General features: G+C 32.8%; 3 protein-coding genes across 3 annotated transcripts; 2 read left to right on the plus strand and 1 right to left on the minus strand.

Moving 5' to 3' along the window:
• The first annotated feature begins 426 nt into the window (after positions 1 to 426).
• On the plus strand, positions 427 to 4,344 carry LOC107621303 (protein FAR1-RELATED SEQUENCE 5-like). The gene is made up of 2 exons (XM_016323334.3): positions 427 to 1,592; positions 2,474 to 4,344. Exon 2 carries the CDS (start codon positions 2,877 to 2,879, stop codon positions 3,633 to 3,635), a length of 759 nt encoding a protein of 252 aa, XP_016178820.1. The 5' UTR covers positions 427 to 1,592; positions 2,474 to 2,876; the 3' UTR covers positions 3,636 to 4,344.
• Positions 4,345 to 4,875: 531 nt separating this feature from the next.
• Positions 4,876 to 5,590, minus strand: LOC148582020 (uncharacterized). Its single transcript, XM_088501390.1, has 2 exons — positions 5,407 to 5,590; positions 4,876 to 5,324 (listed from the first exon to the last, which is right to left on the minus strand). The coding sequence occupies exons 1-2, from the start codon at positions 5,588 to 5,590 to the stop codon at positions 4,876 to 4,878; spliced, it is 633 nt and encodes a 210-aa protein (XP_088357516.1).
• A 9,145-nt stretch (positions 5,591 to 14,735) lies between these two features.
• On the plus strand, positions 14,736 to 17,962 carry TSBTYPE2 (tryptophan synthase beta type 2). Its single transcript, XM_016326406.3, has 7 exons — positions 14,736 to 14,944; positions 15,375 to 15,501; positions 15,613 to 15,813; positions 16,157 to 16,373; positions 16,728 to 17,265; positions 17,360 to 17,458; positions 17,551 to 17,962. Exons 1-7 carry the CDS (start codon positions 14,878 to 14,880, stop codon positions 17,805 to 17,807), a joined length of 1,506 nt encoding a protein of 501 aa, XP_016181892.1. The 5' UTR covers positions 14,736 to 14,877; the 3' UTR covers positions 17,808 to 17,962.
• The last annotated feature ends 2,346 nt before the right edge of the window (positions 17,963 to 20,308 follow it).

Here is a 20,308-nt window from a genome sequence, read left to right on the forward strand (position 1 = left end):
TAAATGTATCTTTAATTGGATTCAAATTGTGATTTTTAGTTGAGTATTTAAATGAAAATATTTTCATATAAAAAATAATTAAAATATTAAATAATTTAATATATTTGTTAAAGCGGTTTTATATAACACATTTACATATTAACTCCATATAAACTATCATCTTTTTGAAAAACATGTTTTTATTTGAATAACTATTATTTTTTATTGTTATAAGAATGTTTTTAATAAAGGATTTAAGTGAGGAGATATGTCCCAATCTAAATAAATTACCTAAAACATCCAAACAAGTTCATAACTCTTAAGTGTAGAATAAAATAGAGTGATATTATACATTTAAGTTTTTTTGGTAACTAAATTTAATTAAATTGATTTAAGTCTAACAAAAACCAACTTTATTATTAGCGCGTGTGAACACACTATCTTTTTATATTCTGCGCTTCTTTTTTGCATTCTTCTTCTTTTTCTTTATGTTCTTTCTTCTTCTTTTTTATTCTTTTATTATTTTGCTATTGCTGCATTTGTTTTGTTTTCCTCCTCCTTTTCTTGGTGATTTTTGCAGCATTATGTATGTCTTTTTTTTCTTTATTTGATTTTTTTTTATTCTTGTTATGATAGTAAAACAAAAGAATTATGAGAAGTTGAAAAAAAAAAAGATGATAGTGATAACGAAGAAGAAGGGGAGGATGATTTTGAGTTATGCATAATTTATTAAAAAATAACACTGAAATTTTTTTGCCATGACACAGAAGTTTCTTAATTTTAACACCGAAATATCTTATCTGTGACACTAAGAGGGTGAAATAAAAATGATAAGAATGTGAAAGAAGAAGAGGCGGAGAAAGAGGAGAAGGAAAAGTTTTGAAATATTATTTAGTTGAATGAATGTATGTTTACACTTATGTGAGGTCTAGGATGTATAGGAAAATTTTTTCTACACATGTATGCTATTGCTGTCAGCTTAAGATTTTGACAAATGTCTAAATAAAAGTTAGTTGAAGACAAATATTGCAAAAGGAGCTGACATAAAGAATATTTTGTCTACTACTGGCACGTGATCACTTATGCTAAATTATGTTAATTAGTTTAGTTTAGCGTGAGTAATTAATTTAGAAGATATTGGGCTAGGGGTGTTTGGAATTTTTGATTGTCAGTGTGATTGGTTTTTGCCATAGTGGGAATTGAATTGAAATGGAGGGAGCATATTGAATTGGAATGGAAGCAGCATATATAAGGAGCTATAGCGGCAGATTGGGAAAGGAAAGAAATGAGAGATCTTCCAACCCCGGGTCAGCTCATAGGTTGGGGATTTGGTTTTCTGTGGTCTGGGCTTGTTTGTTGGCCTGGACCCTAACAAAAAAAAAACACGGTAACATTGGTAAAAAAAAATAATGTGACATTATGAGATAAGGGAATGTTACGTGGGTTTGGTTTAGGATTTTGTTGCAGGTTTTGAATGTTGGTGCAAGTGGTTTCACCATCCGCCCAGATCGGAGTGGAATTGGGGGATATCAGCATTGTCGTTGTAGAGGGTTGGGAGAAGGAGACCGGTTTTTTCAGCTGCTGTCCATCTCGTATGCGGCGGAGGAATGGAGGTATGTGTTTCTTGTGAACTCTGTTTGTTCTTTGTGTGCATCGATTTCCATTATGTATCGGCGGAAGGAGAAATATTTTGAAGTTATAAAGTTTTAGAAAAGTTAAAAGATTTAATTTAAAGGATGCATACTGTTAATTTGTGTTGTGTCTTTATTTTTCAGTTTATTTTGAAAATGACGAAAGAGAGGGTTCGTCATTCCCCTCTTCCTCTAGTGTTAAAGCATGTGTTATTTGTGGGTGTATATTGCAAAATTTGTTTTTTTTATACATTCCAAAATAATAGCATGCCATGTCCGAAGATTTACACATAATAACACCATATATATTTGAATGTATCCATATATTATTTGGTTGTGTCATATATTTAACTAATTAAAGCACTTATGTTTCTAATCTGTACATAATGATTAGACTTTGGAAGGATAATTGGTTTTTTATTTGGAACGTATAAAATATGAATGATTAAATTAAATATTCATTAGGAAACTCTTTTATTGTTAATGGATGTGAGGTTTGTATGTGTATCTTGCATAATTGGTTGTCTCATAATATACATATAACATTTAAATAATTAAACCATTTATATTTTTAATCTGGACAAAATAATCAGACTATCAAAGCAGGATTGCTTTTTTATCTGGAGCTTTTAAAATATGAATGATTAAATTAAAATGATGTGCGGCTGAAGGGGTTGGATAATGTTCTGTTGAGTAAGGGGTGGTTTGCTAACAAATGTTGTGGCACGGTTAGTTGAATTTTTCTGTTTGTGAAGTAGCATGCTTGTGTGGTTTCCACTTAAGAATAATGTCAGCATGAGTGTATAGCAGATTGCCAAGACTTTGCAATTGGTTTTTATGTTCTTGCAATTGATTTTAATCAGATGGAATTCACAAAAGAAAATAAGGTTTGCGACACGATGGAAGGAAGGAAGTAAAAGGGATGAGGGGTGTAAGTCTGATGAGGAATTGGATGATGCATGCGGCGGTGACGGCACGAATGTAGTATCGGATGAGTATGTATCCGATTATGCTGATGTGTTCGGGTTGTCAGAACAGGATATAATGAGAAAGGTCTTTCGAAGTGAGGAAAGAGCGTATGATTTTTACAGTAAATTTGGCAGATGTCATGGATTTGGCGTGCGCAAGGGGGATTATGGAAAGGATGAAGAAGGAAATTTGATAAGGAGAAGGTTTTTTTGTAATAGGGCTGGACTGAGAGATGAGAAACACTTGAACAGATTGGATAGAAAAAGGGGATACCGTCCTGAAACAAGGACTAATTGAATGGCAAAGCTGTCGATTTATCTGGATAGGGAAAACTCAGCATGGAAGGTCTGCAAAGTAATCTTGGATCACAATCATGAACTGACACCTCGAGGGATGATGCACATGATTCCGAAATTCCATCGTATATCGGATGCTGCAAAGGCAAACATAGATGGCATGCGTGGGTATGGTGTTTCGACATCAAAGATTTTGGGTTACATGGCTGGGGTTGCTGGATGGTACTCTTTGTTGGGCTTTACAAAAAATGATGCATACAACTACATTGATCACATGAGGTGGGCCAAGGTTGTTAATGGTGACTCAAATGCCGCTATTGTATATCTAGAGGGAAAGGCAGCGGCGGATCCAATGTCAATGGCTAGGTATAATGTTACAAAGGATGGAATGTTGGCGAACATGTTCTGGGCTGACGGACCTTGCAGAGTAGACTATCAGTATTTTAGGGATGTGGTCGCCTTTGACTCAACATACAAGAAGAATAAGTACCAGCGCCCGTTAGTGATATTCTCTGGGTCAAACAATCATAAGCAAACCACGATATTCGGATTTGGATTGGTGCTAGACGAAACAATGTATAGTTATACGTGGATGTTGGAGAATTTGTCAGAGGTGATGTGTAATAAGCACCCTTCTGTTGTGGTAACTGATGGCGATGATGCGATGATTGCGACAGTTAAAAAAGTGTTTCCAGAAGCTACTCAGCGGTTGTGTGCATGGCACTTACAGAAGAATATAATCTCGAATGGAGGCGAGTAGATGTTTCGTGAGATGTTCTATAAATGGCTTTATGCTGACATGAAGGTAGATGACTTCGAGGTTGAATGGGAAGAAGCTTTTGAGGAATTTGGTCTACACGAAAAATGTTGGGCAAACCAGATGTACGAGAAAAGGCACATGTGGTGTAATGCGTACCTTCGTGGCAAGTTTTGTACTGGATATCGCACAACGTCTAGGTGTGAAGGAATAAATTCTCACATAAAGGGATTTTGAACTCAAGACATAGTATTTTGGAATTGGTGCAAAAGGAATGGGAAGGCCCAAGGAAATACCAACCCACATCATAAAGTGACCTCTTATGCTAGTGAATCGTAAATACAAAATTTTTTTTGGCTATATTCCACAAATCTTACCAGGGAAGCCATCCCTGATATGATGAAGCTTCAGAGGGCACGCTTTGATATCCGCACCCATGATAGGACAGCAACATGGCAGACTTGACCCTACAAAAATGCAGTGCTAATTAGGTAGCCGTTGAAAATGACCAACCATTTCTATCACAAGTATTACATTTATCATAAGTTAATGCCTAAAATTAATTATTAAACTGTACATGAATGAAAATTGATTCGGAAGTCGGAACATAAACGTTACTGAAATAAAATCTGTTAAAAAGATTGTATCCTCCACCGTTTAAATATTAAAGGCGGTCCATGCCTACCTAAAAAAGATACACCACTTTAGATTACTCAATGCATATCAGTGATAATCATTCATCCACTTCATCATATAAATCAATGACAAAATCAGGACACCAGTACTATTGGTACCGGTAACCATTTTATCGTTAACAAAGATGTGCATTCACGATGCCGTGGCAAATATTAAAGCTTCGATGACACCTTAATTGCAATAAATCGTTCAATTTTTTAAACCTTTATCTTAATAAGCCATTTAAATTTAATCTTGTACATGATGCATATAAGTACACTATGGTTATGGGACTACATCATTCACATAAGACACACCACATTGTAATTTAAATCGGAAAATTTGTTAAGGCAATGACAATCATAATTACACGGTTTATGAACCATAATCCATACTGGGCATATAAACTGAGATTTCTTCCCACCACTTCTTCTAACTTGTGACTGCCGTAAACTACAAACACCATCCTACATCCTACACACAAAACAAAGCACAAAATTCATATACAACAAAGCACCGAAACACCACATACCTTCCTAAGCAAACCACGCATTAATTACCCTCACCCTTAATCAGCCAACATTTCCTCAATCATTTTGACCTGGTGCCTCAGTTTAGCGTTCTCCTCCTCAAGCATCCGAATTCGCTCAAACATCGACTGTGGCATCTCATCCTTCATCTGTTGTTTCATACGACCGAGCACTCGATAATTATAGTCACAAATGCTCTTTCCACTAGCGTCGACCAATTTCTCCAGCATGGCGAAAGAAACTTCTTGCCTAGCCACCTTTTCCTCTTCAGACTCTGGGCCATATGCCACAAGTTTTAATCCTCTTGCATTGCTTGGAAGGAAAACAATGAATCGAAACATCACACACCCCGCTGATGACTTGCTGTCTTGAGGCACGAAGATTGGAGCTCCAATTGCAAGAGTCGAACAAGCTCGCATGAGCATTAGTTCAAAGTCCTCCATATACAAAAATCCAGGATCCTGGGTCTCCGAGACCACTTCTCCACCTACGAAGAAAAGGTTCCAGTTGAAATTGCACAACGGCCAACAAAAACATTATAACTGTTATGTAAAGAAGAAAAAAAGCACCTGACAATGCGGATGTGCCGCGAGTACCACCACCAATGAAAACACTGCTAGGAGTATGGCCTAAGTATTGCACTTTTTGAAAAGAAGGGCTTGCATATACAAAAGCCTGAGGTAGATGTTGGGAACACCCACCACCTCCAAACGCATCCCCTCCACCTCCATAGAAGCAACCTCCACGGCGCATATATTCTTCCCCGAATCCCTTCCCCCCACCCTTGTTTTCCTTTTTTTTCCCTTTTTTTAATTTTATATTTTTTTACTTAGGAGTAATTTGGTAATAAAAATAAAAAATTTCGTAAAAAGGACGATTTTAAAATTAAGTTAAACTTTCGGGGATCATTTTGTAAAAAAAAAAAAGGTCGGGAACGAAATACATTTTCGACCTCTACGTTAAGGACCAAAATTGTACTTAACCCTTTATAATAATTATATATATTTTTCGTTTAATCTTCTATAATAAAAAATTTATATATTTTTATTAATTATTCTGTTGAGTACACAAGAACATACACTAGTATATTATAATAATAGAGATGCATATTTAAACATTATATGTATCATATGAAATATTAAAATAACATATATAAAATTATTATAAGGTTGTTATATATAAAATACAACAAAAAATAATTAAATAAGAATATTAATACTTTATTTTCAGACAAGTTGCTTAATTGAATTGTTTGGAATATAAAATTATTAGAATATAAGTTTTTAACATTGTAGACATATTTCCAATATTTATATATCTATAGAAACCATTAGATGGTGTAGTGGTTTCAAATTTAAAGTGTAGCGATCGACGTGGAATTGAGTGACAACTAGAAACTGCTATAGGGTGTAGCGGTTTTTAAAGAACATAGATTATAAAGAAACGGCGAGAAGCTATCGCTATTACGCAATTCCACGTAAACTGTTATAGGGTGTACCGATTTACGTTCCAATTTGAAACCACTACATCCTGTAGTAGTTTCTATATATATGTAAATGTTACAAATTCATCTACAGTGTTACAAAATTTTTATTTTCGTAATTTTGAATTTCAACCAATTTAATTAAGTAACTTGCCCTTTAGCTTATCATAAGGATAAATTTAGGGTTAAGTACTGTTTTCGTCTCTAAGGTCTGGGGTGAAAATCAAATTCGTCCCCGACCTTTTTTTGTTATTAAAATCATCCCCAATGTTATAAAATGTTATAAAATCGTCCTTTTGTCCATAAATAAAATTTTTCGGACAATTTTGCCCTTAAACAAAAATAAAAAAAATCCTCCATTGTCACCACTATCCCCTGCATCATCAGTCATCACTACTACCGCCACCAAACTCGTGCTTCTTAGTCAACCCTTCAGAGCCAAGCACCTCACAAGTATCCTCCATTGCGCACAACTTCTACACTCCAAACAAGCCAAGTTCATTCAGCTCCACCCCAGAAAGAACACAACCCTTTTTTTCCCAAAGTGCGCAACAACTAATGAATTCAATTGCAAACACCAACCTAAGATCCTTACAGATTCATGCAATTCCTTAATCAACCTTTTGAGCCAAAATAATTCACAAGGAATCTCCACTACAAGGCATAGTTTTTTTCACTCAATAAGAAGCCCATATTCATTCAGTTCTAACCCAGAAAGAACATATCTCATGCAAAACATGTTAATCCAGAAAGAACATAACTCGTACAAGAACTGAAATGTTATTCCCACTAATTCATCAACAACAACACCACCACATTCAAATTCAAGACAAAAATTTCAAAAATCCAATCTTTTAAACTCAAAAAGAGAGAACGCAGATTTCAGGAACAAATCGAGGTCCACCATGGCGAGTGGTGACCCATGCGCTGCCGCCTTCTTGAACGACTCCGTGCCTTTTCTACATTCTGCTTCACTCGTGGTTTTCGTGCTTGAACTTCTTCTCCATCGGAGCAGCATCATCGCCTCCCTCAGCGGCCACAACACCTACTACCACGATTGGCACACCACCGACGCCACCTTCAGTAAAATTAACAAAAATTTCATATCAAACAACATGAATAGAGATCTGGAAAGAGAGGAAGAGAGGAAGAGCTAGCTACATGAATAGATCTGAAAAGAGATGAGCTCCAGGAAATAGAACAGAGAAACAGAAAAGCAGAATAGGAAGCAGAAAGAGTCGGCACCGAAGGAGAATGTCAGCAACGACGCCCTTTCTCTCCGGCGACGCCTTCTTCTTCCTCTTCTCTTCTTTTTCCTCTTTGTTCTCCACCCTTCCCTCTCTTCTTTTCTTCATGGCTTGCACTCCCTTCTCTCTGCGTTGTTGAAGGAAAAAGAAAGAAAGGGGGGTAAATGATGGATGAAGGGCATTTTTGTCCAAAAATTAGAGAAAGGACGATTTTTTAACGTTTTATGACGTTGATGATGATTTTAATAATAAAAAAAAGTTGGAGACGATTTTGATTTTGGTCTAAGACCTTGGGGATGAAAATAATACTTAACCCATAAATTTATTACTACTATTTTTTTTATTTAAATAATACATACTTTAAGTTACATATAATATAAATGAAGTATTAACGTAATTTTACTTCTAAATTCAAAACCCTAAATAACAAGAAGAGGCACCCAATTCACTATTATACTATAAACCCTAACTCTTGACATCAAAGCACAACTTTTAGTGCTACACTCAACCCCTTAAACCCTAAAACCTTATCACTCGGCACTACACAATAAAGTCTAAATTCGTAAACCTTAAACTGTAAATCTCAAACCCTAAATCTTAAACCGTCGTTACTCAACCCCAAACACTAAACCCTAAACTATCAACTCTAAACATTAACGTATAAACCCAAGAGCACATGCTTATTAATGTTAAATCTTACGTCCAAAATTTTAAACCCACGCCATTTACCTTTTAACACTAACTACTAAAACCAAAACCCTAAATCCTAGACCTTTATTCCTAGATTTAGACTCTAAATCTTAAACTATAATCCTTAACATTACTTTAACCCTAAATATTAAATGATTTACTCTTCTTCATCAACCTTTAATTAAACTTCCAAAACTCAAGCCTAAAATTTAAACACTAAATCATATGCCATAAATAATAAAATATATAGCATAAAGATTAACTGTTAAATCTTAAACTATAAATAATAAATTTTTAACTCTAAATATTCTTAACTCTAAATATTCGGTACATATCATATCCTATTATATACCGTTAATCTTATTTTATTGTCAAATAATTTTAAATTATATACTCTAACCCCTAAATATTAAAGTTTAACCACTTAGACCATATACCCTAAATCATAACATGTATATCCTAACCCTATAAATTATATAAATCCTCAATTCTATACTCTAAATCCTACATTAAACTATAACTCATAAATCTTATACATTTCACTAGTAATAGTAGTAATAGTTGTGGACAATTTACTATAGTTATTATTATTTTTGTTATATTATTCTTACTACTATTATTATTATTATTATCTTCTAACATTATTATGAATTTACTATTACTGTCGATATTATTTTTATTACTTTTAAAAAGTACTGTTAACTTTTTAATTTTATTAATATTTATTGTTATCAAAATAAATAACCATATAGCGTGAAAAAATTATTATTACCAATTACTATTATTATTATTATACATTAACACCATATACTAAAATACTGTAACACTACTCATAAATTATCTTAAAATATGTTTCTTTATTTTTTTTTTTTTGGATTTTAACTTTTCTTTTTTATGTCAGACTTTTTTTTGTATTCTTTCTTGGACTAAGGTCAAGCTCCATTACCTATATGTCTCATAGTCTAAAACAAAAAATGAATACCCAATCAATAATATTCATAAACAAAGCCTTATTTTGGTAAAAAAAAAATGCAGGATGCCCAAATAAACTCAACTGACCCAACCCATAATCTACAAAATTTTATGAAAAACAAAAACAGGCATTTTTAACCAAGGCCCATTCTCATGTCACATTAGCACTAATGAAATCTAATTCAATCAACTTTACAAATTAAGCTAAGGCACATGCATAAGGGAACAATATACTGTAAGTTGTTGAAATTGTTGAGAAATTGTCTTTAATTTTTCTCCCTCTAGACACTTGTCAGTAATATACTTGGACAACACATTAATATATGTGTAAAATTTTTTTTTTCTACACCATAGAATTCAGTTCATCTTACACTTATTGGAATGAATTCTTGCCATAAACAAAACTAATACTAAAATTTTATAATTTTAACATTGAAATTTTGTTACAAAATATAGAAATTTCTTCTTTAATACTGCATTTTTTTGCTTCTTATTCTTCTTTCTTTTAGGAGTATTACTTCTTATATTAGACTTAAGTGAACATATTTGTACTGTATTACAATTTTATTTAGTTAAATGAATGTAGGTTTACACTTATTAGATTGAATTTTTGCCATAAACAAAAATTATACCAAAATTTCTTAATTTTAACACCGAAATTTTGCTACAAAAACATAGATTAATCTCGTCTTTAATGTTACATTTTGTTTATTCTTATTCTTCTTTCTTTTTTTCTTCTGTTGTTCTTACTTATTCTTTTAGGACTATTGCTTCTCATTAAACTTGAATGCACATTTATTGGATTGAAATCTTACACGTGCAACGAAAAAAATAAAAGAAAAAAAAGAACATTGTAATTTGTAACGACAATGATGATGATGATGATGATGATGATGATGATGATGATGATGATGATGATGATGATGATGGAGGTAAAAAAAGAAGGAAAAAAATTCAAATAAAAAAAAAGAAGGAAGAGGAGGAGGTGACAACAGTATAAGTAACGACAACAACGATAACGAAAGAAAAAGATAAAAAAATGCTTAAATATGAAAAAAGTTAAACAATTTGGTTGAATTTAGTTTGATAAATCATTTAATTGTAAAATATTTTTAAATAAAATATATTATGAATTATGATTAATAAAAATATTTTTATTTTTAAAAATTTATAAATGTTTCTAAATTTTTAAATATATTATGAGCATGGACTACTAAATCCTTCCCAAAAGAAAAATGGCCCATTGTGCTGAAATTTGTGAAAGTGGCCATGCGCTCTCTCTTTAGTGTGTTTGTAGGGTTGTCTACTAATACAAGGCGTCAAGGCTGATACTCTCTCTTTAGGGTGTATGTCATTCGGTCTAGTTCGAAGATTTAATTTGGACTCGAACATTTTAAAAATTAATTTGGTGTAATTTTATTGAATTTAAAGTCGATAAAAAAATTTAAAAATAGATTCTCTCATTATTTAGGATCGAATTTGGATCAAGATGAATGCAGTTTTATCCAATTCTATATGCATTCAAAAGAGATAAAAAAAAATATATATGCTTTAAATTAATTTTAATATTATGTTATATTAATTATAAGTTTATTATTTTATTTTTAATCACATTTGTTGAATTAAAAAATATATCAAAGAAATATAAAATTAAAATTTATGGATAAATTCAAGTTCAAATTGGATATTAACTTCTCGATAATAAATATGTTTTTTTCTTCTTTATAAATAAGTGCATTATAATTTTTTGACATAAAATTTACAAAGACCCAGATTTCACTGGTCTAGATCCAATTTTAGTATGACCTGAAAATAATGTAATTTTACCGGGTTTAGAATCGTGTAAAGATCTAAAAAATAGACACGGTTATTATTTAAGGTCAGATCCGGATTAAAACGAACCCATCTTTACCATACCTATGTACACCCTTAGTTAATACATGGTTAGGTGTGAGTGATATTCGCCCTAAAAAAAAATCATAATTTAATAATTAAAATAAAATTTTAAAAAATAGTATTATATTATATAAATACAAATATTAAAATATTTTTTGATGGAGTCTTAATAAAAAGTAGATCTTCTTATTTTTTTAATTATTTAATAAAATGTAATCTTTTATAATTAAATATTTTTTTCATATTTTTTGTCGTATTTAAATAATGTAAAATAAAAGATTATACTTTATCAAATAATTGAAAAAAAAATTGAGATGATCTATTTTTGTCTTAACTCTTAACTTTTGCCATAAAACATATTTTAGATTAATATTAGTGCTACACATACAAGTCATTTTTGTTTACAAGTCTTACAAGTTGGGCCTAACACGCGCATTACTGAACTATCTTCGCGTGTTTCATCTTCATTTCCTTTTTTACGAAAAAGAAGAAGAAGAGACATAGAGAAAGAAGAAGAAGAAGAAGAAGAAGAAGAAGAAGAAGAGGAAGCACGGAGAAAGAAGAAGAAGAAAAAGAGGCACAAAAAAAAACGTAAAAACGGCGTGAATATAAATGACTTGTATGATTTGTATGGAAAAGCGTTCTCTCTTTGCCTTCGATCTCCTTCTGTTTTTTTTCGATTTTCATGATTTTTGAAATCAAGTTTTGAAATTGTTTTGAAGATGATGAAACTTCAGAAATACACCCGAACAATTACAAAAATACACCCAGACGATTACAGAAATACATCTAAAGGATTACAGAAATACACCCAAACAGTTACAGAAATAAACCAAACAATTACAGAAATACACCCAAATGATTTAAGAAATACACCCAAAGGATTTAAGAAATACACCCAATATAGGGAGAGACAGTATATTTCTTCTTGAAATCTTTTAATGTTTTGCTGGTTAAGGATTAGGCACGTGACAGAGACAATCTAGAAAAAAAATCTAGAAAAACAGTAAAACAGTACCTTGAATAATGTTTCTTCGTTTTTCTGGTGATTTTGATGAAGGAGAAAGAGAAAGCGAAAAGAGGAGAAGAAATTTCAATAAAAAAAAGGGAGGAAGAGGTGGTGTTGATGACGATGATAATAAGAGAGAAAAATTACGAAAAAGAAGAAAAAGAGACACGGAGAAAGAAGAGGAAGAGGAAGAGGAAGATGAAGAGGAAGAGGAAGCACGAAAAAAGAAGAAGAAAAAGAGGAAAAAAAAACGTGAAACAGCGTGAATATAAATGACTTGTATGACTTGTATTGAAAATCACTTGTATGTAGAGAATTACTCTTATTTTTATACTATTAAAATTATTTAAATATTAATAAAAATAATAAATTTTATTAATTATATAATATTATTAGTGACACAACAACTCGTAAGACAATTTTGTGAAGCCGATTTTATTTGTAAATTATTTTGAATTTTATTTATTTTGAGAATAAAATTTTCATATATGGGAAAAAAAATTTTCTGCCACCACTAAACTGTTAACTACTTAACTCCGTGAGAATGGCAGTTATTTTATTCTACTTATTCGTTTACTCGTATCAACAAGGTTTAAAGACGGAAAATATGTGCTTTGCTGCCTTTGCAACTTGCAAGGCTTTTCTTGAGAAAATGACAAATAGATTTCTTACTATTTGTCTTGTGGACATTTTCGTCCTTGATTATTGAAAAATATTTTTAAGTCTTTGATCTTCACAAAATTTAGACAGATCAGTCCCTCCGTCCAAATGCCTCTGTCAATCCGTCCAAATATCTTCGTCAGGAACTGATCTATCCAAGTTTTGTGAAGGTCAGGGACTTAAAAGTATTTTTCAATGGTCAAGGACGAAAATGTCTGCGGAACAAAAGGTCAGGGACCTATTTGTCATTTTCTCCTTTTCTTTATTTAAATAAAAAAACCATTATTTACAATTTTATTTAACTATATATTTATATAAAATTAAATTATCTAAATATGTTCAAAATTTTTACACATATTAGTTTACACATCAGCAAAATATAAATAAATCGGTTCCATAGTATTTCCTACCGTTTATTAACATTATTGCTCATTATTAATTTTAAAATATAAGTCTTAGCAAGAAAATGAATGTAAAAAAAAAATTAAATATTAATAAAGATAAGCATCCAAATTTTAAATGCTAATTCATATTTAGAAGGAAAAGAATGTGTTTTTAGAAACTTATAAATTTAAAACAAAAAGTTAATAATTTTCTAAAATTCATTAAGAAATAGTATTTAAAAAATTAATAATCATGTTCCGTATATATAAAACATCGGTCATTAAAATAATAAATTAGTCATTTATATAAAATATATATTAATATATAAAATACATATTAGAAGGAATAAAATAATATATATTTGTACACAAATAAATAATAGTTAATTTAGCTACTTTTTTTTATTTTTTTAGACACATTTTTTAAAATCACAGTGAAGATTTTAATTTAAGAAAAATATTTAACTATCTTGTATTTTAAGAGGATAATAATAAAAATTTTCTAAATTTTTTATGCAAATAATATATTGAAAATATAAAAATATTTATTTTTTAATAAATTTTAATAAATAATTTTTTATAATATTCTTAAAATATACTCTTAAATCACATGTTAACAAGACTTGACATACAAACTCAAAAGTATTCAGAACCAAAATTTTAACATGTATTTATGACGGTTTTTTAATTTGATTATGGAAGTAAAAGTGGTGTTAAACTCGAACATGGGGAATATAGGTGCTTTACGGCCATGTGGTGTAAGTGGAACAACTCGGAGGGTCCGAGTTGCTTTATATATTCCATTTCATAAAAAAATTGATAACAACAAACAACTCGGAGGGTCCGTTTTCTAGTTTCAGAAATTCATATTTGCTCAACCACAAATCGGACCATGCGATTTCTTAAGCAAAATTTTAAAATCAAACAACTCGCATGGTCCGATTTAAGTCTGAATTTTTTCAATTTTTTTAACACAAATCGAACCCTCCGATTTGTGTACTCTGAATTTTTTCCACTTTTTTAAACACAAATCGGAGGGTCCGATTTGTGTACTCCCACAATTTTAAAAAATACCAAAAATTACCATATTAAAATATATCACTTATTTTACTCCCATATCAAAATTTTTTAGCCTATTTATGAATCATTATTAAATATTCTGAAAATAAAATAAAATAAAATAATTTATTCTTTTCAATCAATTTATATTATATATACTAAAATAATTTTATTATAAATAGTTATTAATAACTTATTATAATTTACACCAACAGCACTTAATAATTTTTCTAAATTTTGACATAAGGGTGTCTTTTCTTCAAATTTAAAAAAAAAAACGTGCTTGACTCATTGACTGGTTGCAAACTTGCAATTATACAAAGGTTAACACGTGGAGTTAATTCCTGAAAGTCATTGGCAGTCAAATCATCCATCAACTTCACGTGAAATCGACTTCACATTAGTTTTTACCTGAAGTTTTACCTGTTAAATAGGTTGTATACCAAATACCCAATAAGGCAATAGATATGATTTGACACCTGTACCCCTACAACTTTTTGTATCCTCCAACGTTGACAAATTTTCTACGGCATCATAGTCTTCAAAATTTTCATTTTAACTCGTAGCACCGCAACTTGTCTTGTGTGAACTGAACTCTTCCTTGATCTGAAGTTCCAAACTGAAACAACAAAAACATAAAAATGATTACTCACACTCTCTTCTCTGCTAATAATCCTCTTCCTACTTCACCATTCTTCCACTCTAAAGGTATTTTCTATATCACCAAACTTACTTATCCTTAATTTTTCATCTCCAAAAAAGTAGATTCATCCGAGGACTGCAGGAAGAATAAACCATTTCTAGAAAAACTGATGCATAGGAATATCAAAAGTCATGTTCTTAATTACATTGTTTCAAAAGTCAAACATATTGCACCTCATAATATATATATGTATGTTCATTTTAAGCCAAACATGAGATTTGTTGGAACCTTTTTTTTGTCTTTTTTTTCTTTTCAGCCTTCGGATTATCATACTTATGATTAATTTGTATGAAGTCAAACTGTATTAAAATCAATGTTTAGATTAATTTTGGACCGTTGAGTCTTAGGTCTTCAGATTTGTGATTTTTTTTTAATTTTTTTTAAAATTTGTGCATCTAATTAATTGTTTTGCTTACCTGTTACCTACTTTTTCAGTTGAAAAGCAATGGCTTCTTCAGAGCTTTGCTTTGAAAGCAAAGCCAATTCAGTTGAGAGTTTCAAATGGCTGCAGAGTAAGATCATGTTTGGGTTCTGATAAATCAATCGAAATCCCTCACCAATGGTAGAGTTAGAATTATATTTAGATAAAATCAAGTTTATTCTTGAGTTATAAACATCAAATCAATACGAAATATACCTAATATTATATAATATCCTAAATATATTCGAACAGGTACAATCTAATTGCGGATCTTCCGGTTAAGCCTCCTCCCCCGTTGCATCCCAAGACTTATGAACCAATCAAACCGGAAGACTTGTCACCTCTTTTTCCAGATGAACTAATCAAACAGGAAGTTACCGGTGACAGATTCATCGATATACCGGATGAAGTCCGCGATATCTACAGCCTTTGGCGCCCTACGCCTCTTATCAGGTTGATCTAAACAACATATTGTGAGATATATTTTCAAAATATGTGAAAAGCTATGTTTGAAAAGTTATATCTGTTCATAGAGTTGTGACTTATTCAAAAGTTATGCCTCGTACAACATATGTGTCTTCCTTTCTGTTCAGGTCAATTTGTGATGGGAATAGAAGGTTCTAGAATCTTTAGTGCTATATATTAGAGTCAGTTACTTAGCTGTCATAGTTAGTTACACGGTTAGTTGTTTGCTTAGCTGTCATAGTTCGTTACACAGTTAAATAGTTAGTTAGTTATTGGTGCTCTTCTTACTGTAATCATGGGAATCTTACATGTATTGGCTTGTGGATTTTAGAGCTAAGAGGCTGGAGAAGCTTCTAGAAACACCTGCTAGGATTTACTACAAGTATGAAGGCGTAAGCCCGGCCGGATCGCACAAACCGAACTCTGCTGTTCCACAAGCCTGGTATAATGTGCAAGAAGGTGTCAAGAATGTTGTGACAGAAACTGGTGCTGGACAATGGGGAAGTGCATTAGCCTTCGCTTGCAGTCTATTTGGCCTTGGCTGTGAGGTATGGGGCTTATGCAGATTTGAATTCCAATTTCCTTCAAGAATTTAGCCGATTAATCTTATGAGTTCTCTTCAATTTTAGATTTTCTTGAATATTTACTAACCACTTTTCTCGTTTCAACTATTTGTCTAATTTTTTAGCTAAACCAGAAAGTAATGGTGCATTCTGTACATAATTGTTATCAATGTTACTTTCTTGTTTATCTTCTCTCCTAATATTTTGAGTATCATTAGAACCTTAGATTTTTTAAAGGCGAAAACTCACGTGCAGTTGTTTTCATGTAAAGTTAATAGTTGAGAGTCGTTATAGATAATTTGACTTAATTGACTAAATTGTCATATATAACTTGGTTAGGTGTGGCAAGTGCGCGCATCTTACGATCAAAAACCATACCGGAGACTGATGATGCAAACATGGGGAGCAAAGGTACACCCATCTCCATCAATGATCACTGAGGCAGGTCAAAGCATGCTTCAAAAGGATCCATCAAGCCCAGGGAGTTTAGGCATAGCCATATCAGAAGCCGTGGAAGTTGCAGCGAAAAATGCTGATACAAAGTATTGTTTAGGGAGTGTTCTGAATCATGTTCTGCTCCACCAGAGTGTTATAGGAGAAGAGTGCCTTAAACAAATGGAAGCCATTGGAGAAACCCCTGACATCATCATAGGGTGTACCGGCGGCGGATCCAACTTCGCAGGACTTAGTTTTCCATTCATTCGCGAGAAGCTTAACAAGAAGATCAACCCTGTCATTAGAGCAGTTGAGCCTGCAGCATGTCCTTCATTGACAAAAGGAGTGTATACTTATGATTATGGTGATACGGTGGGGATGACTCCGTTGATGAAAATGCACACACTTGGACACAACTTTGTTCCTGATCCAATTCATGCTGGTATGAAAAGTTAACTAATTCAAATGCAAGAAAAAGAAAAACAAAAGAAAGTGTTGATCGCCTTAACAGTTATGTATTGTGTTACTTGTTGTAGGGGGCTTGCGCTACCATGGGATGGCACCATTGATCTCACATGTTTATGAGTTGGGATTAATGGAAGCAATTTCAATTCCACAAATTGAGTGCTTTCAAGGTAATTTTAATTCTACCAAACATTTTCGTTTTAATTCCAACCATTGTGACAAAGGTTTGGATAAGATCACATAGGATGTTCTTTTGTTATAGGTGCTATACAATTTGCAAGGAGTGAAGGGTTGATACCAGCACCTGAACCAACTCATGCCATAGCTGCAACCATTAGGGAAGCCCTTCATTGCAAAGTGACCGGTGAAGCAAAGGTTATTCTGACAGCAATGTGTGGACATGGGCATTTCGATCTTCCAGCTTATGAGAAGTACTTGCAGGGTAACATGGTTGATCTCTCATTCTCAGAGGAAAAGATGAAGGCTTCATTGGCCAATGTTCCTCATATCACAGCTTAAGAGGCAGTACCAACAGCGATTAACTATTTGGAAGCTTTGATAGTTGAGAGAAGATACAAGTACACACAGATAAATAATTCATGTTTGTTGAGTCTGCAGCGGAATTTTGACTTCTAATAGCTACAAAATAATATGAAATTGAATACTAGTCACAATAATGCACTCGCTATATAATTACTAAAGAGAAAAGGAAATAAAATAAAATAATAATAATAATATGAAAAAGAAGATGTGAATGTAGTTGTTATTGTTGATGATGATTGAATTGAAATTCTACAAACGTTTATATAGTGGTTATATGCTATAATTTCAACGGATAGAAATAAAACTTTTTTATAATAACTCTTAGCCTTCCTTTTCTTTCTCTCTCCCTCACAATTCTCCACCTCGTTCACAATTTGAAATCTACGCAAATTTTGGACGATCAAAGAATGGTATTCGTATTCGGTTGTATCATTTGACAATGACTGCCTAACATGGAACAATATTAAGCAATTTCAAACAGTGTTGGAATTTGCTTCCTGACACCACTTTAGTCAATATGTCAGCGGGATTTTCATCCGTGTGTACTTTTACAAGAGAAATGTCACATTTCTCCATAACATCATGCACGAAGTGATATCTAACATCAATATGCTTGGTATGAGCATGATGAACCTGATTTTTAGCCAAATGAATTGCACTTTGACTATCACAATTCAGATCCACACAATCTTGCTTCAACCCCAAAATCATCTAGAAGACCTCTTAGCCACAATGCTTCTTTCACCCTTTCTGCTACTGCCATGTACTCAGCTTCTGTAGTAGATAGTGCCACTGTAACTTGTAACATCGATCGCCAACTAACTGGAGCACCTTGTATTTTATATACATAACCAGTCGTAGAACGTCTTCTATCTAGATCACCAGCATAATTAGAATCAACAAAGCCGCTGATTTGACATGATTTTCCACTAAAGCATAAACCTGTGTCAATGGTGCCCTTCAAGTATCTTAATATCCACTTGACTGCTTCCCAGTGTGCCTTATCCGGGTTTGCCATGAACCTGCTAACAACACTTACTGCCTGTGAAATATCTGGGCGTGTACATACCATAGCATACATTAGGCTACCGACTGCACTAGCATAAGGTACATTTTTCATGTAAGCCTTATCCTCTGCTATTGTGAGAGATTGTTTACCAGAGAGCCTAAAATGTGGAGCCAACGACGTTACTACCGATTTAGCATTTTTCATTTCAAATCTTTCAATGACGCGCTCAATGTATCCTCTTTGGCTCAAGAACAATTTTTGGCTTGATCTCTCCCTTTTAATTTCCATGCCTAATATTTTTCATGCAGCACCCAAGTCTTTTGTTTCAAATTCTTTACCAAGTTGAACCTTTAACATATCTATCTCTACCTTGCTCTTAGAGGCAATAAGCATGTCATCCACATACAATAGAAGATAGATATAATTACCTCCAAGAAGCTTACGAATGTATACACAACAATCATAATTACTTCTGGAAAAACCTTGTTTTAACATAAAGGAGTCAAATCGCTTATACCATTGCCGAGGAGATTGTTTCAATCCATATAGCGATTTCCTTAAGCGACATACCTGACTTTCTTTACCCTCAACCTTGAAACCCTCAGGTTGATACATGTAGATTTCTTCCTCTAAGTTACCGTGCAAGAATGCAGTCTTCACGTCTAGTTATTCCAACTCAAGATCACCATGAGCGACAAGACTTAAAAGCACTCGTATGGAAGTGTGTTTCACCACTGGAGAAAATATCTCATTGTAATCAACACCTTCTTTCTGTGCAAATCCCTTTGCTACTAACCTAACTTTGAATCTTGTACTATCTGACTTAGTAGGATCTTCTTTTCTTTTATACACCCACTTACAACCAATTGCAGTCTTTTCCACGGGCAATGAGACCACATCCCATGTCTTGTTCTAATGAAGAGATTGCATCTCTTCCTCCATAGCGACCAACTAACTCTCTCTATCTTTGTCTTTGATAGCATGTTTGAAGGTGACCGGCTCATCATCCTCTACTGAGAGTGCATAATCTACCAAGTTTAGCTGCCCATAATATCTCAAAGGCTTGTCTGACCCAAACTTCTGAACAGATTTATAATTCCTCTTTGGCCTAGTAGATGCCAAAGAATCCTGCTGCTGCTGTTGTAATACATGTGCATTTTCTCGTTGAATTTTCTCATGATCAAGTTCATCCTCTGCATCATCTCGAGTAGCATTAGGATGCTCCACCTGAACATTATTAGAGTCTATTTGTTGGTATTTAGACTCTATCTCCACCACTTGAGTATTTGAAGTTTTTCCAACATCAACATCATCTGGCACCACATCTTTAGACAAAGCTACCATAGATCATTCATCAAAAGTAACATCCCTGATAATTACAAACTTAGAATCATTTACACTCCAAAGGGGATAGCCTTGAACCCCTCTTGGATACCCCCAAAAAGATTACCTTCTTAGCTCTATCATC

Source organism: Arachis ipaensis, chromosome B10 (genome assembly GCF_059453495.1).
Source record: "Arachis ipaensis isolate K30076 ecotype BB chromosome B10, ASM5945349v1, whole genome shotgun sequence".
Taxonomy (NCBI): domain Eukaryota; kingdom Viridiplantae; phylum Streptophyta; class Magnoliopsida; order Fabales; family Fabaceae; genus Arachis; species Arachis ipaensis.